The 16,414-nt window shown below is 44.6% G+C and overlaps 1 protein-coding gene across 6 annotated transcripts in view; it reads left to right on the top strand.

Moving 5' to 3' along the window:
- EHBP1 (EH domain binding protein 1) overlaps nucleotides 1-16,414 on the top strand; it is a 453,701-nt gene that overhangs the window by 158,632 nt on the left and 278,655 nt on the right. For 3 of the 6 annotated variants that reach the window (XM_048501815.1, XM_048501827.1, XM_048501805.1), the window contains exons 7-9: nucleotides 1,216-1,314; nucleotides 2,276-2,398; nucleotides 9,451-9,712. In XM_048501815.1, coding sequence (XP_048357772.1) covers nucleotides 1,216-1,314; nucleotides 2,276-2,398; nucleotides 9,451-9,712 — 484 coding nt within the window. The remainder of the gene's footprint in view (nucleotides 1-1,215; nucleotides 1,315-2,275; nucleotides 2,399-9,450; nucleotides 9,713-16,414) is intronic. The other 3 variants (XM_048501846.1, XM_048501837.1, XM_048501820.1) reach the window with 1 other exon arrangement.

Genomic DNA, 16,414 nt, shown 5'->3' with positions numbered 1-16,414 from the left:
AATCACCTCTTCTCCTTAATTCTTCAGCCTTCCTCAGTCTCTGTAAAATAATTTCTAAATAGTGCAAAGTACCAGATCTTGCAGATCAAGAAAATCATATACGTTAAACAAGTATTTTCTTACTTTGCCTGAATAATATTGTATAGTGGTATCAGCCAGGAGCGATACTTTGACCATGATTCGGAATGCAACTTAAAGCTACAACAGCCAAGTTTGATGCTACAACTGCAGGGCAAAGGGTGTGTGTAGGTCAGGGGTCTGCAACCTGCGGCTCTCCAGATGTTCATGGACTACAATTCCCATCAGCCCCTGCCAGCATGGCCAAGGGGCTGATGGGATTTGTAGTCCACGAACATCTGGAGAGCCACAGGTTGCAGACCCCTGGTGTAGATGTTCAGCTCAAGTAGTTTTGGGGAAACTTGTGAGGGCTTCTATTGGTCCAACCCACCCCCAGCAAATGGCTGCTGGCACACTGAATAAAGCTACCTACAGTGGTGAAAACCAGAGTTTCAAGATAGAAATATTTCAGAGGATAACTGTGTTGGTCGGCAGGAGGAAGACCAGATCCAAGTCCAGTGGCCTCTTGGAGACCAACCATATTTTTTTGATATAAACTTTTGAAGGGAACTTCGAAGGTTTAATTTAGCTAATTAAACAAGAATGTTTAATTTAGCTAATCAGTTGGCTGGGTCTGATATGACCATGTGTTTAAATTGTAGGTTGACCTAACAGTATTAGTTGTGCCCTAACTGTTGAATAACTTCTGCCGTTATACTAAAAAGAAGCGTGTCCATACCAACTTTACAAGATACTGTTAATTATTAGGTTTTTCTGTTCTGGATATTTGGACATTAGTCTGGGGGTGTCCAGCTCTGGCGCCCCAGATGTTCATGGACTACGATTCCCATCAGCCCCTGCCAGCATGGCCAAATCTGGGGCACCAGAGTTGGACACCCCTGCGTTAGTCATTACTATGAATCTACTGATACGGTTTGTTGTTAAAATTCTCAGGAAAGCCTTCAGACGGGCACCAAGACTTTAAACACGATCCTTGACTATTCACTTTTCTAAAATGTAACTTGTTCCTTAAATTAACACGTGTCTCCTTTTCTTTCCCTTTTTATCTTCTTTCTAATGACAGCATGCTTTTTACTCTCTTTTTTTTTAACGTAATAACCTTTCCTTACCATTGTCTCGACCGGCTTCTGTTTACAGAAATTGTAAACCAGTTGAATGCTCTGAGCAGCTTAGACGAAGAGCAAGAGGACTGCCCAAAACATATGCTTTCCACTAAATCAGCCAGTTCCTCTGAAGGTCTATGAGTTTTCCTCCTCCTTTTCTTTCCCCTCAATGTCTGTGTTTTCTGTGGTTTCCCCTCACCCCCTGCCCCTTGGCATCTGTTCGCGAATGCCGTCCGTTCTCTGTGTGCTTGATACCCATTGCAGCCTTTTAAGTAACTTGTAGCACAACCCAAAGATGACAGCGTAGTGATGGGCGGCCATGTAAGACGTTCCTTTGGCTGGAGGCATCATATAATACAGCACAAGCCGGGTATTTTTAAAGCACCCCACTGGTTTGCCCGGCATGTTCAGTATGCAGCCTGTAGACCAGCGATTCCCAACCAGGGTTCCGTGGTACCCTGGGGTGCCGGGGGCATGTCCCAGGGGTACCACGGCAATGCTACCGGCCCCCTCACTTTTGTGGTGTCTCCTGCTAGCGCCAGCAAGGACATGGAGCTGGCCCATGGGGCAGGGCCTGCCTCAAGGTCAGCAGCCACTTCCTGACCCGCCCCCAGTGCTTCCCTTCACCCTGGGAGGGGGAAGTGGCGAGGGGGGGTGGCAAGCAGGGGCACTGGGAGGGGAAGGTGGTGGTGGGGATGGCAGGGGTACCGTGAGATATGATGAGTGAGGTCAAGGGTACCGTGACATTGAAATGGTTGGGAAACACTGCTGCAGACTTTGCTTCTTAGTAATGGTACGACTGGTGGTGTTGGTGGTGGGAGTTAATTTGCTTTTTGTATTTTGGCACAAAAGACCCCCCCCCTCCCCCGAAGTATAGTAGCATTTCCCCTCTTTTAAAAATGGATTGATGAACCCACACCTGATCATCTTATTGACCAAGAGGCATTGGTGTGCTACAGAGTGTGCAGGTATAGTTTTGCCGTAGAGTTTCCGCTCCGATTCGCTGTCCTTTGCAGAAAGAAATGTTTGCTTGAATCACCCCTGCCCAGTCCGGGCTGTCGCTGCACTGACCACCTCTTTCCTTCGTTTCTCAGAGCTTATCAACAAGCTTAATTTCCTGGACGAAGAGGATCAAGGCATGACCGATCCCTGCTCAAACTCATTCCTAGATCCCAGTAGAACGGAACTGAACCCTTTTGGAGACTTTGACATGGAAGGTATCGAACGTTTCCTTTGACATTTCTCTGTCGTTTATGATCTTTGGGCGGCTTTGGGTGTCACAGCAAGTGCAGCGTGACCTGATTCCGGCTGTCCCGCTGCTGTCGTAACGTCAAAAGCAAAGCTGAGTTTCACAAGCGGCAGAAAGACAACCGAGTTGCAAAGCTCCCTTGCACAAGATTGCCTTTGGGCGTTGCGGCAGAAGGCTGCCGTGCATCCCAGCCAATGCATTCATCACAACACCCAAAGACTACAACTGTTTTTACTTCCTTTTAAAAATTTTAAGCAGTGTTTTATTTCACAGATGCCTTAACTATCGTTTTCTCCTTGAATGCCCACATAGTAACTTACAGTCACACAGCAACTGAAGATGTTTTCAAAATGTTTCAGGCAGAGAATTGTTTTAAAAGGGGATTCATTTATTTTTGAGGCTGGAAATAAAACGTTTTGGGGTAAAAACAATGTGGAACTCCATGGAGGAAACAATTTATTTCCTGCCTCCATTGAATTGTGCAGAAAGGGCCAGGGATTTGCATTAGCAAAGTGGGGAAACATTTCACTAGCTCTGCATGTAATTGTACAACTGAGACAGTGTAGTGCAGTGGTGGCGAACCTATGGCACGGGTGCCAGAGGTGGCACTCAGAGCCCTCTCTGCGGGCACGCACGCACAGAGTTCGTCATGTGAAGGGGAAATTGCCCCCCTCCCCACACACATCTAGACTGGCCTTGATGTTTGTGCACCTCAGCAAGCAGGGAGGACTCAGCTGGCAGGCCTGGTGCCTGTGCTCCAGGTGGCTGCTACACGGGGGGGGGGTGGGGGTGCAGAGGCAGTAGAGATGCTAGAGAGGCTCAGAGCGGCGCATGTGGGACTTGCTGGAGGCTACAGCAGGCTGGCCCTTGCTCGAGGGGGTTATTCAGGTTAAATTGCCGCATTGGCACTTTGCGATAAATAAGTGGGTTTGGGGTGGCAATTTGGGCACTCGGTCTCAAAAAGGTTCGCCATCACTGGTGTAGTGTGAAGGCAGCTTTTTTTGTTTTTGACATCTTACTGTTATGTGTCGTCAGTGGTGTCCTCAATAATGTCCGGCTAGCAGCTGGAACACCAAAGTTCAGATCCCCACTTTGGAAGCTTGCGGGGTGAAATTGCCATTCTCTCAACCTAACAGGATTGTTATGAGAATAAAACGGAGGAGAGGAGAACAGTGTTAACCACTTCTGAGTCCACTGTGAGGAGAAAGGCAGGATGTAGATTAGGGGTGGCCAACCTATGGTGTTCCAGCTGTTCATGGACTACAATTCCCATCAGCCCCTTCCAGCATGGCCAATTGGCAGGGGCTGATGGGAATTGTAGTCCCTGAACAGCCGGAGCACCATAGGTTGGCTACCCCCTGATGCAGATGAAGAAATAAATAAATCATACAACCTCTCCTTTCTTTTATTATTAGACTTTTCTGTGTTGAGCAAATTCAATACAGATACAAGATATCTGTAAGCAGTAAGTACTGAAAGGCACCATGGCGAATTAAAACCCATTTCTGTCAAGGCAAAAAGAAACCACAGGTATTAAGAATTTGGCAATAGAGCATGTTATTTCCAGATTGGTGTCTGCCGGGGGAAAAAGAGTTCACAACGGATTCAGCCGGCAGCTGGTATTTACTCAGGATAGGTGTAAATCAGAGGTCTGTGAGTGGCACCCATCAATCACTGAATAAGCTGAGGTGATCTATGGTACCTATTACTCCAGACGTACAGTGGCAGAAGCAATTGGAATATGGATTCTTGGTGAAGCGTTCTCTGAGCTCTACAATTGGGAGGAAATTATACCGCCTGAAAATTCAATCTTGTGAAATCAGGGATCATTATTATTACGGAGAATCTGGGATGTAACCTGTCCAGATACAGAGAAATATCCTGAAGGGGTTTAAAATATTGTTTCTTTAAACTGCAGGGGCCATAAGGTTTTTGATTGTTTCTCTGCCCATCAAAAGCATACCGAATTTCTCCTTTTGCAGAAGAATATTGTTATTTCAGAGAGGGAAGTATATGTATACTGAAGTTTCAATTGTAAGTAACCATAGTACACCAGTTGGTAGAATATGCTATTTCCTTGGTATGGGAATTGAGAGGGATGTCTTGACTTAAAACTTCCGTAAGGGAATGTGTAAGCACCTCGGCTGTTCTATTTAAAGTGAAAAATTTCTCTTCCTAGAATCAAATATTGTATTGTAGTCTTTTAAAAGCCCGCGGCTTTTCCAAAAGTAGACCTTTGTCACTCGGTAATACTTAAGGGAGGTTTAACTAGTTTACATAGCATCGGTCTTTCTTTTTTTAACTTTGCCTTGGATTAGTAATACATCCCAGATTTCTGCTCTAACTACATTTGACAGAAGGATTTAGATTAATTAGTTAATGTTACAAAGTCCTTTGAAGACTTAAGGAACAATATAAGTGCTAAGTGTTATTACAAGCGATTTGTTGTTTGAGTATACACGTCGCTTTCTTTGAGAGCATGCATTTTTTAACCTTACCCGGTTTTTGTTAAGCTGCCACGCCGCTGACATGTGTTCAGTTCTTCTGGTGTGCGATTTAGATAATTTATTTAAATACTTTCTGAAAATATAGACGTGCCTAAATATTAAGCTGAATAGCACGGGTGAGCCTGATCTTGTCAGACTTGGAAGCTAAGCACCCACGGTTAGTATTTGGATAAGAGACCACCAAGGAAGGCTTTGGGTCCTATTCAGAGGGAGGCAACTGTGAGCCCTCTCTGCTCTTCTCTTGCCCCCCCCCCCCCCACGGTCCTGGGGTCGCCATGCCTTGAAACAAGAGCATGGCTGAATACATTCAAGTATTGGATCAAACTATGTTTTAACTCTGATGAGCGCAGTTTAACGTATATTGTGCGCCCAGACCTATTTGCCTCCGAATGGTATCAACTTCTGAAATCAAAAATCTACTCTCTAGGTTTAATACTTGAAGACCTCTGTATGCTGTCACCCAGAGAGATTCTGCAAACCTGAAAAAGCAGACTTCTAGAACAGGAATACCATATCTTGTTGGGCCAAGCAAATAAATCATGCTCACCCCTGTCTGTCGGAATAGTACCAGAACAGGGGCACATAGCCAAATATCTTGAACTATTAACTGAACCCCAACAGAGATGGATTATTACAAGGGCCAGATGCAATACTTTTCCATCAGCCATTACAAAGGGTCGCTACCTATCTATCCCTCTCCAGGATCGGGTCTGTCCACACTGTAAAAACCAAGTGGAGACTCTTGCTCACATTATACTTGACTGTCCGAGATATGTGGGTATTAGGGATTTCTCTCCTGGGCGGGTCTTAGACAAATCTGAAAGAGACTCTGACAACTCTGTTTGTTAAATAACACAGAGGCCATGCTCTTGGAAAAAGTAGCAAAATTTCTTTTACAAGTGACAGAATTTTCTAAGTAACGTCCAATGCTAGATACAGTTTATCTGTCTGTGTTTTGAATGTACGTTTGATTTGTACTTCAGAAATGTCTGTAGTGCTCTGGAGCCTATTTTAATATGCCTAATAAAGGTTGTTGTATTGTGGGTCGCCATGAGTCAGTTATGACTTTATGGCATCCAATTATTATTAAACATTAACCAATAGGTTTCCTGCCCCTGTCCATAGTCAGTACAATCTGTCAATGCATTATCGTGTATTCTAATAGCAAAGTCACCCACATTTGATGATACTTAAATCTGGTGATTGGAGCTCTGAATGGGTGAGACAGGTCACTTTGCAAACTTGAACAACACCCAGGTTTGCAGAAAAATCTGAAATCTTAAAAAAAAAATTGGGGAGGTTTTAAAAAACCAAAATGGTAAAATGAGCACATGTAGCTTTAAGGAATGGATTCCCTTAGTGCCTATTGTTGGATGACCTCAGCACTGCAAGGCTTGGTTTATTTATTTATTTATTTATTTATTTATTTATTTATTTATTTATTTATTTATTTATTTATTTATACTTTGGGCTTCTAGACCGCCCCATCCCCGAGGGGCTCTGGGCGGTGTACAGCAGATAATAAATACAATTTTATGTGAGTTTATGTGAGCAAAAGGAGGAGAAGGGAGAAGGGTCCTTTCCAGGGCTGTTTTGGCTTTTGAAGGAAGACTCATCAGAACCTCACTTGATACCACCTGACTTGCGTGACTCACCCAAGCCTAGCTAGATGACAGCAGCCACCTTATGAAAGGCAGTGTTGTTTAGTAGTTAGAGCTTCAGAGCAGAGTCTGGGAGACCCATGTTTGAATCCCCATCTTGTAGTGGAAGCTCACTGTAATATTTGGGAACAGTCGCATACTTTTAGCCTAACCTACCTTACAGGGTTGTGGTGAGAAGAAAAAAAAGATGAGAATGGGGGTATAGGCAGAGGTGGGATCCAACCAGTTCTCACCACTTCTCTAGAAGTGGTTACTAATTTTTTTCTTGAGTGCCGAGAAGGGGTTACTAAAGCAACCTCCCTGCCCAATAGGGACTGGATGTGCGTGTGTGAGCGACGGCCCCACTGTTTGAATCCCACCACCATCGGAACCTGTTATTAAAATTTTTGGATCCCACCACTGGATATAGGGATTGATAGGGAGAGGGAAAGAAGAAATAGTGTAGGGAGGGGGATGCAGAGGAAAGTAACAGGCTCCCCCAAGAGTTAGATCCCCCCCCCAACTATTCCAGTGCACTTCATTCAGTGACCGGCCCCACACAACTGGGCCGTAGTTTTCTTATGTAGAGGCTGCTTGGGGGGAGACGGGAACCTAAAGACAAAAGGCAGATAAATGTTGGTTGGGTGGGAAGAGGAGAAGGCGGCAGGAAAAGGGGAGAAGCTAGAAACTTTCAGGAAAGAAAAAGAGGGAACAGTGGGAAGGGATGAAATGAGACGCTTCCTGCAAGTCCTTGCAAGTTTCCCCCTTGTGCGTTTCATAATAGGATGTGCTCTTCTCACTTTGTAACTATTATGGCCTTGAATATTTCTGTGGATAAAGCAGAAAGCCCATTCTGAACAGCAGCAGGGCCTTGAGGTTAGGGCTCCTTCCGCACATGCAGAATAATGCACTTTCAAACTGCTTTCAGTGCTCTTTGAAGCTGTGCGGAATGGCAAAATCCACTTGCAAACAGTTGTGAAAGTGGTTTGAAAACACATTATTTTGCGTGTGCGGAAGGGGCCAGGATTGTAGATAGAAAAATGGCATCTGCCTCGGACCTGCTACTTGGGGCAGCTGCTTCGTGTTGTGGGGCCCAAGTCTTGTCCAAGCAGTGTTTGAATAGTCTCGTTTCCGTCCTCTGTGCAGATGTTTCTGTGAAACTCTTCTTCCCATAGCCTTGTCTGTACTTGCACTAGATACCAAGGTGCTGAGCCACATTTATCTAACCTGACATTTTCTCATTAGGGTTAGATTTACCTAGAGTACCATGACAAGATGCTTATCTTACCTTACCAGTGTTGTTGAGGATAACTATTTTGTAATCTGCCAAGGGTGATTTGTTGGGTGGAAATGTACCGCCCTGCGTGACGGATTTGGGCTTCATTCCGTATTGATTTATTTGTGTTTCCTTTATTAAAACATTAACATCTTGCCTTTCTCACCCTAAACTGTGACTCGAGACAGCTTATGCAACCAGCCATGGTTAGTCTCATACCATTACGATCAGGATGTAAACTTGACGCCAAGATAACCTCAATAACTGGCCCCACCTTGTCCTTCATAGGCATACCGTGTTTCCCTGAAAATAAGACAGTGTCTTATATTAATTTTTGCTCCCAAAGATGCGCTATGTCTTATTTTCAGGGGATGTCTTATTTTTCTGTGTTCTGTTCCGTCGGGCATGCTTCCAAACAAAAACTTTGCTACGTCTTACTTTCAGGGGATGCCTTATATTTTGCACTTCAGCAAAACCTCTACTACGTCTTATTTTCAGGGGATGTCTTATATTCGGGGAAACAGGGTAGGTCACCATTTGGCCTCAGATTTTTCTAAAGGCCCATCTGAAAAGCAAGTCGCTTTTTTTGCATTGCATGTAAAATTTTGCCTGAGCATAAGCCCTTCTTCTGTCAAATCATTCCTGGAGCCACTGCTGAAAAGGAATGTAGGCAGTTGTGGGATTCCAATAATTTAACAACCGGTTCCAGTAGTGGGATTCAAGTAATTTAACCGCTGGTTGTTTACAAGCACCATTTTAGCATTCCTGCCGAAGTGGCGAGAACCCAGAGGTGGGATCCAACCAGTTCTCACCACTTCTCTAGAAGTGGTTACTAATTTTTTTCTGAGTGCCGAGAAGGGGTTACTAAAGCAACCTCCCAGCCCAATAGGGACTGGAGGTGCGTGTGTGGCAGCGCCACTGTTTGAATCCCACCACCATCGGAACCTATTAAAATTTTTGGATCCCACCACTGTGCGAACCTGCTGAATTCCTCCACTGGATGTGGGGACCTGTATAGTTGTCAAACAAATGATGCTCGAAAGGAAGTATCAATAGGAGGAAACTCTAAAAGGACTGGAGGTGGTCATTTCAGGAGAAACATTCCTTTAGATAGGCAAGTCCCAGGCAGCACACGGCTTCATCCTCCTAGTCCCCCTTCCAGTTTCCCAGAGAAAGTGTGAAAATAATTGATTGAGGCTTAGGCGCCTCCAGGGTTGCAATAGGAATAGATACAGCCACCTACCTCGCCTCCCCCTTCGGCCAACAGGCGCACCCTGTTTCCCCAAGCAGAGAGGCTCTTCAGGGTCATTCGGCCTCGTTATCTATGTCGGTGTCAAAGCAATAAACAAGGAAAGGAAAGGCAAAGAAAGGAAGAGAGAAAGTCTCTTTACATATCAATCGTAGTACACATCAATCAGGTTACATGAAAGTTGCCATCAGGTTACATATGCCAGGCAAGCAACCATGTTCCACCCAAACAGGAGTTTTCAGATAGTTTTCAGGCAAAGCCCCACATATAGTGCCTTGCAGCAATCCATCTTTGAAGTTACAGAATCACAGATTTTGAATCACAGATTTTTGTATTTTCTTTCTGTAGAACCCAATGTCAAGACGGCATCCTCGTCAAAACAGGAAGAGTCATATTACGGCGATGACGATGATGAATATAACCCCTTTAAAGATGAGGAACTCGTTGAGTATGTGAACCCTTTTGACGAACCAGACCCCGAACCTGAGACTCTAGCGCCCGTCAAGGATTTTCCTCCCCAGCCAGCAAAAAGAAAAAATGTACGTCCTGTGGACATGAGCAAATACCTCTACGCTGACACATCAAAAAACGACGATGAAGAATTAGATGAGTAAGTATTATAACCTTTTGTCTTTGAAACAATCTTTGGGCATTAGTAAGGATTTTTGCATCATGCGTCAGGGCGTAAATTATTCCGGCCTGGATATTGTGGTATAAAGTACAAGAGTGAGTTGCTTTCAATTCCAAAACATTAATAAATTTAATCTGGTGACTTAGGTTATTTCTATATATGATACGGTTGCCTTTTTTCCCCCACTGGGATCTGACTGACTGATTTTAATGCTGGAGACTGCTCTTATAATGAAGGGATATAAAATTGGATAAAACAGAGTTGTTCTTAATTCAGGTGTAGTATTGCTCCAGTAACTTCATTTGATTGGGGGCAGGTTTGAGATCACACTTAGATACAAGTAAGGAAGGTAGCTGAAATATTATTGAGAGGAATAAGTATAGGATTCAGGACAATGGGAACAGATGATGGAGGCAGACTTAAATAAGTGATGGGTAATACGAAATGGAAAACATCGAACTACAGAGTATAGGAAAGTATCCTGGAATGTCTTTTCAGTAATGGGATAAAAAGAGCATTCCACATTCAAACTGATCATTGGCTTTAAAAAAATATTCGTAACACTACAGAGTGTGACCAATAAATTACTTAAGTAGTCTTGGCCGTGTCAAACTCGTGGACCTCCAGATGTTATGGACTACAGTTCCCATCATCCCCTGCCAGCATGATGCTGGCAGGGGATGATGAGAACTGTAGTCCATAACATCTGGAGGTCCACAAGTTTGACACCTATGGAAGGTATCAAAAAGGCCACCTGCTTCTATATGATTATGCCCACCAGTTAAAACCACCTTCTGAAGTCCTCTTTTGTGTACCTCCATCCTCAGGAATTGGATGAATGGCTTCAAGAGAAAGCACTTCTTTTGTGGTGGTAGCGGTGGTGGCAAATTCTCTGGTTCTCACTTGGTTAAGTTGATTCTATTTACCCATACTTTGAACAAAACCTAATTTGGATGTCCTTTATTCTGTTTATTTGTATCCAATGCTGTTTGACTTAGTTTTAAAGCTTTAGTGTTGTTTTAGATTCTTTTAATTGGAGGTAAGCCTCCTTGAATGCAGCTGCAATGGAAAGGCTGGATAAAATAATAAACAGAATACCTTAAAGAGCACATGTCTGCACATAGCACTTTGAGAGAATGGAACGGGTCTCCTCTCAGATATCCCAGATCGCTGATGACTAGATTGAAAATCTGGGGAACAAGATAGCGATTTGTAGGGAATCTTTTTTAAAAAAACAGTTAAAAACTGCTTTAATCAGCCTTGAATAATTTCTGTAACTTTTGATGATCAGTTATTTGAAAGTGATTTATAGTTGGGGGCACTTTATGCATGTACAACTTACTCCTGGGTTGAGAAGCAATCAATTTGCAATCTTTGCTTTGCAGTGTGGTTTTCCTTTTGGTACTGTCCTTTTCCCTGCAATTTTTTTGTTTCCTGTACTTCTAGGTTTTCATTTTGCATATCTGCAAAAGCTGGCTTTTGCATATCTCAGGTGCGGGATATTACCTGTGGCATCCTGAAAGGGGGTGTTCCCTTTTTTTCCTTTTCACGAGAAGGACCTATTGCAATCACAATCTTCACGGCTCTTTGTAGGCACATGTGGGCTGCCATTCACCATTCATTGCTTTACAGACTCCACTGTTATGGTTCCCTTCCCCCAAAGCGTCCCAATCCACCATTTTGCCTGCATCCTTTGTGGCCATTCAACCTCCATTTTGGCAGGTTTCAGTGGGCCCCCCTGTAGAAAAACCCATTTTCCCCACATAATCTGTATTTCTTAATTTGTTCAAACAGCAGCAGACTAGTGATAGACCTCTGATCTACTCTGTAAACAGGGCTTGGTCCATGGTTCTGAAGGGGAGTCTCCCCGATGGTGTAAGCCAAGGGTGTCCAACTCTGGCGCCTCAGATGTTCATGGACTACGATTCCCATCAGTCCCTTCCAGCGTGGCCAATTGGCGGCAGGGGGGTGGGGGTGGAATACCAATATGCAACACACAGACACACACAGAACCAGCACTGGAGAAACGTGAGAGGGTGCCTCACAAGAGGCAACCAAGTAACAACTTTTGGCCAAAATACATTGTCAGGTAACTTCCATTTTGTGTGGTTGCCTGGTGAAGTGTTTTTTTTTTAAATTTAGCAGTGCTAGTCTATCTAAAGTTCAATGATCAGCAACAACAAAAATCTGAAACCACTGTGGGGGGGGACTTCACAACATGAGGCTGCAAACTAAGGCTCAACAAGTAGAGGGAAGCCTGCCACTGATAAATTGTAATGGAGCCCCCCCTCCCCCGGTAGTTCTGTGGAAAGCAGATCTCGGGCTGGTCAGTGCCTGGCTGGGTAGGGGGAAAGATCCTAAACTCTCTCTCGGAGTGTCATTTTTGGAGAAGGGAATGTTCCTCCAAAATGCTCCTGTGATCAAGAAAGCCCCCCTCCCCATCTTCATTTAGAAGAAGAGTTGAATTTATATCTCCCCTTTCTCTTCTGCAAGGACACTCAGAGGGGCTTACAAACTCCTTTCCCTCCCCCCCCCTCACAACAAACTTCCTGTGAGGTGGGTGGGGCTGAGAGAGCTCAGAAGAACTTTGACTAGCCCAAGGTCACCCAGCTGGCATGTGTTGGAGCGCACAGGTTAATCTGAATCCCTCAGATAAGCCTCCACAGCTCAAGCGGCAGAGCGGGGAATCAAACCCGGTTCCTCCAGATTAAAGTACACCTGTTCTTAACCACTACGCCACTGCTGCTCCCATTTAGGCAGGATCACAAGAGAAGCAGCAGCCCATAGAAGGCAAATTCAGGGGGAAAAATACCTCAGGCACTTATGTGACTGGAACATATCTTTTCCGGGTTCACTATTCTATCTGTATACTACTTGTATATGTCCCAAATTGGAGGTGGCATGGGAATGAAGGAGAGGAGGAAGGCAAGGGGGTCAAATTGTGTGTTGGGGGGGTGGGTGGAAGGAACGACTGTTCAGTGGGCGAGGGGACAGCATGGGCGGTAAAGGGAAGAAACCCAAGGAAATCCTGAAAGCTTCCGGAATTTCCTTCGCTTTTCTAGCAAAGAAAAAAAAGTTGCATTTTGTGAGCATTCACAAAAAAAGGGGGGGGGGAACTCCGGCAGGAATGTTAGCTGAAAGCGAAGGAGAACACCCTTGGGTAAAAGGCCAGGGTTTACCACTGAGCTTCTGACTTTCCTTTGTTTGCTTCCTTGGAAATAATAGATTATGTTTATTATGCATGAAGGTGGGTGGATAGTCTTATGGAATCTCTTAATTTCTTGGAAGTGGATCAACATGCACCCAGTCTTCTAGATGCCTTAGAACAGAGTCCTCAGGCATGTTGACCTGGGATCTGTGGGAAAATAGCTGACATGGGGTTGAAATTAGTCACAAATTGTTAGGAGATTCTAAGGCAAGGAAGATGTTAGTATGATCAGTTGAGGTGCAGTGGTCAAGAATATAGTCCCAAACAAATATGAGAGTAATCATTCATTTTTATGGGCTGCCTTTGTCAAAACCATTATTTGGTGCATTATTGAACATGGTACTTTGATACAAGAACATTTATGGTTCATTGACTACTATCATCAAACTTTCAAATGGACTAGGTAGGTAACTAGGACCCGGGCAGAGCATCCTACAACAAAGAGGGTCCGACATGTTGAGTTCTGTGGTGGAGGAATATACAACCCTACTAGCATCCTTTTCTGAGACAGACTACGTCATGACTGTAGCTGTTGTTAAGTGGGTGCTCCCTGAAGACCAAAAGGCAATGCCCTCTGGGCTTTTCTGGAGTGGAGAGAGAGAAAAGCCAGGACTGGATCTTTCCTTTAGAGACGGGGGAAAAAAGCCCCCAGGTAACGTAACAGCAGGCGCCATGGTTAACACAGTCCATATGTTGGGGATCACTGCTGTCAAGGTGACACCCTGTACAGGTGTTAATAGGAAAAGATTGAACTGGAATAGGCCTCTGGACAGGACTACAAGGAATTGCCAATAGCAAGAACAGTTTAAGACAGTGGTGGCGAACCTATGGCACGGGTGCCAGGGGTGGCACCCAGAGCCCTCTCTGTGGGCATGCGCAAACAGAATGCCCCCCCCCCCCGTACAGACAGACTGGCCTGGGCCATTGGGCTCGATTATTAGCATTAAACCTAAGACCTACTTTCGGGGAAGCAGTGTAGGAAACCCTGTTAAGTGCTGTTAAACCCCACTGATTTTCATGCAGAGAACTAAAGCATGATCCTTTACCTGGGAGTAAGCTCGGTTGCTGGCAATGGGGCTTGCTTCTGAGTAAACCCTCCTAGGGTCGTGATTCACCCATTGGAAAAGTTGCACAGTTTGCTTCAAAGCAAAGCCATCGACTACCACCAAGCTTACTCCCGAGTAATGCAAGCCTCAAAGCCAACCGTTTTTTCTAAACTAAAACCTCAGTATTCAGGTTAAATTGCCGTGTTGGCACTTTGCGATAAATAAGTGGGTTTTGGGTTGCAATTTGGGCACTCGGTCTCGAAAAGGTTCACCATCACTGGTTTAAGATAACATACAGTTTAGCACTTAAAGGACTGTAACTTTCCTAAGATGCTATTTTTATTTGCTAGTAAGTGTATGGTATTTCCCTAAGCAATTGTATTGCTTTTGTAAGAAGCTGGTTACTTCAGAGTACTTTCTCATAGAACATTCATTTTCCTTCTCAAGCCATTTCCCCGGTTTGTTCTGTATTATAACGTTAACTGATCAGTTTTAACCATTCATCATACATGTCGTATGTTTATTATTATCTTTATGCTCGGAGTTTCGGCAGCTTAACAACATACAGGGAAATCCTCTTTTTTCCCTGTTACGAATAGAGATTCTAAGGAGACCGGGGAGGGGGCGGTGTTACTGGTTCTAGTGGTTTCCATTGGTCAGCTATGTGGACATAGACTTTTGTCACCTGGGGGGGGGGGTGCTTGCCTGTGGAGAAAAATGGAAATCAGGGGATGATAACTGTGCCAACTCCACTCAGTAAAAGTGAACTTTCGGCATCATTTGTTTTATGTATTGCTTTCACGGCCGGAATTACTGGGGTGTTGTGGGGTTTCCGGGCTGTATGGCCATGGATCCTCTGAAGATGCCAGGCACAGATGCAGGCGAAACGTCAGGAGAGAATGCTGCTAGAAGACGGCCATACAGCCCGGAAACCACACAGCACCCCAATCGTTTGTTTTATCTTCATTGCCCACAACGTGGGCATTGGAATGTCACTGGCATTGGAAGCCCCTGATGTCTGGCTACCATTTTAGCCGCTGAAGGGGGAGGTGCTGACATAATAAAGCAACCACAGAGAAGAAAGAGTCCAGCAAAGAGCAAGGGAGAGAGGGGGGAATTAAAAGATTTCATAAAGCGACAAGCTAACATGCTCCTTTGCATTTTATTCCCATTTATTCAGGAGTGTGTTAAACAGGAAGCAGGGTTGTTGTGTGGATTCCAGGCCATATGGCCGTGTTCTATTATTATTATCATCATCATCATCATCATCATCATCATCATCATCATCATCATCATCATCATCATCATCATCATCATCATCATCATTATTATTATTATTATTAATTTGATTTGATAAACCGCCCTACCCCCGAAGGGCTCAGGGCGGTGTACAACAAAACAACAACAGCCATAATAAAACAAATCGAATAACCCCAGTTAAAATACAAATCTTAAAACTATAGCAGCATTTTCTCCTGATGTTTCTGAAGATGCCAGCCACAGATGCAGGCAAAACGTCAAGAGAAAATGCTACCAGAACACGGCCATACAGCCCGGAAACCACACAACACACAAACCCCAGTGATTCTGGCCGTGAAAGCTTTCAACAGGTAACAGGGTATTCTTTTGTACAAAATAATTGCCCTTCCACTTCTAATGCATGCCTGCTTTCTTCTAACTCATAAAGATGCTTTATTAACTCCCATACTATTTTTGTCACTAAATTTCGTGGCGTGACCCTTTTCCACCACCACTTTAGCTCCCGTACTGTTTTTATCGCTAAACTTCATGTGTGCAACACTTTCTGCAACACTTCAGTTCTTTGCAGATCATTTAACAAGGATTCAGTGTGTTTCTTAGTATACTTAAGGTACTTTTTTGATCACAGTGTGAATAAATGGGTAGACTTTCTCACTAACATTCCTTCAACAGGTATCAGTGCTGTCACAGCGTGTGTCCGGATCATGTTCTCCTGGCCACCTCTCAGGTGTGTCCTCTGGCAGAGAGGGAAGGGGGTTGTAGTTCACCCGAGTCCTCCTCCCACACCCCAGCTCCTCACTTGCACAGCCGGGAGGAGGAAGCTGCTCGCTCCCTCCCCTTACTCTTTCTGCAGTTTCTGCTTGCCCCATTGCCACTTTCCCCTGTCAGTCATCCTTGTGAGAGATGGAGAGCCAACAGGCTTGTTGGCATAGCCAGGCCCCGCCTCCATCAGAAGCTGTAATGTGGACAGCCCCTCTTTAAATTAGCTGGTCATGATAGCAAGTCACCTGACAGGAGTGCAACCAACTTGCCCATATTACATGAAGAAGAAGAGGAGGAGGAGGAGGAGTTTGGATTTATATCCCCCCTTTCTCTCCTGCAGGAGACTCAAAAGGGCTTACAAACTCCTTGCCCTTCCCCCCTCACAACAAACACCCTGTGAGGTAG

This window comes from Sphaerodactylus townsendi, linkage group LG01 (genome assembly GCF_021028975.2).
Source record: "Sphaerodactylus townsendi isolate TG3544 linkage group LG01, MPM_Stown_v2.3, whole genome shotgun sequence".
NCBI lineage: Eukaryota > Metazoa > Chordata > Lepidosauria > Squamata > Sphaerodactylidae > Sphaerodactylus > Sphaerodactylus townsendi.
The sequence above is the reverse complement of the archived record's forward strand: the minus strand, read 5'-3'. Positions and strand labels throughout refer to the sequence as shown.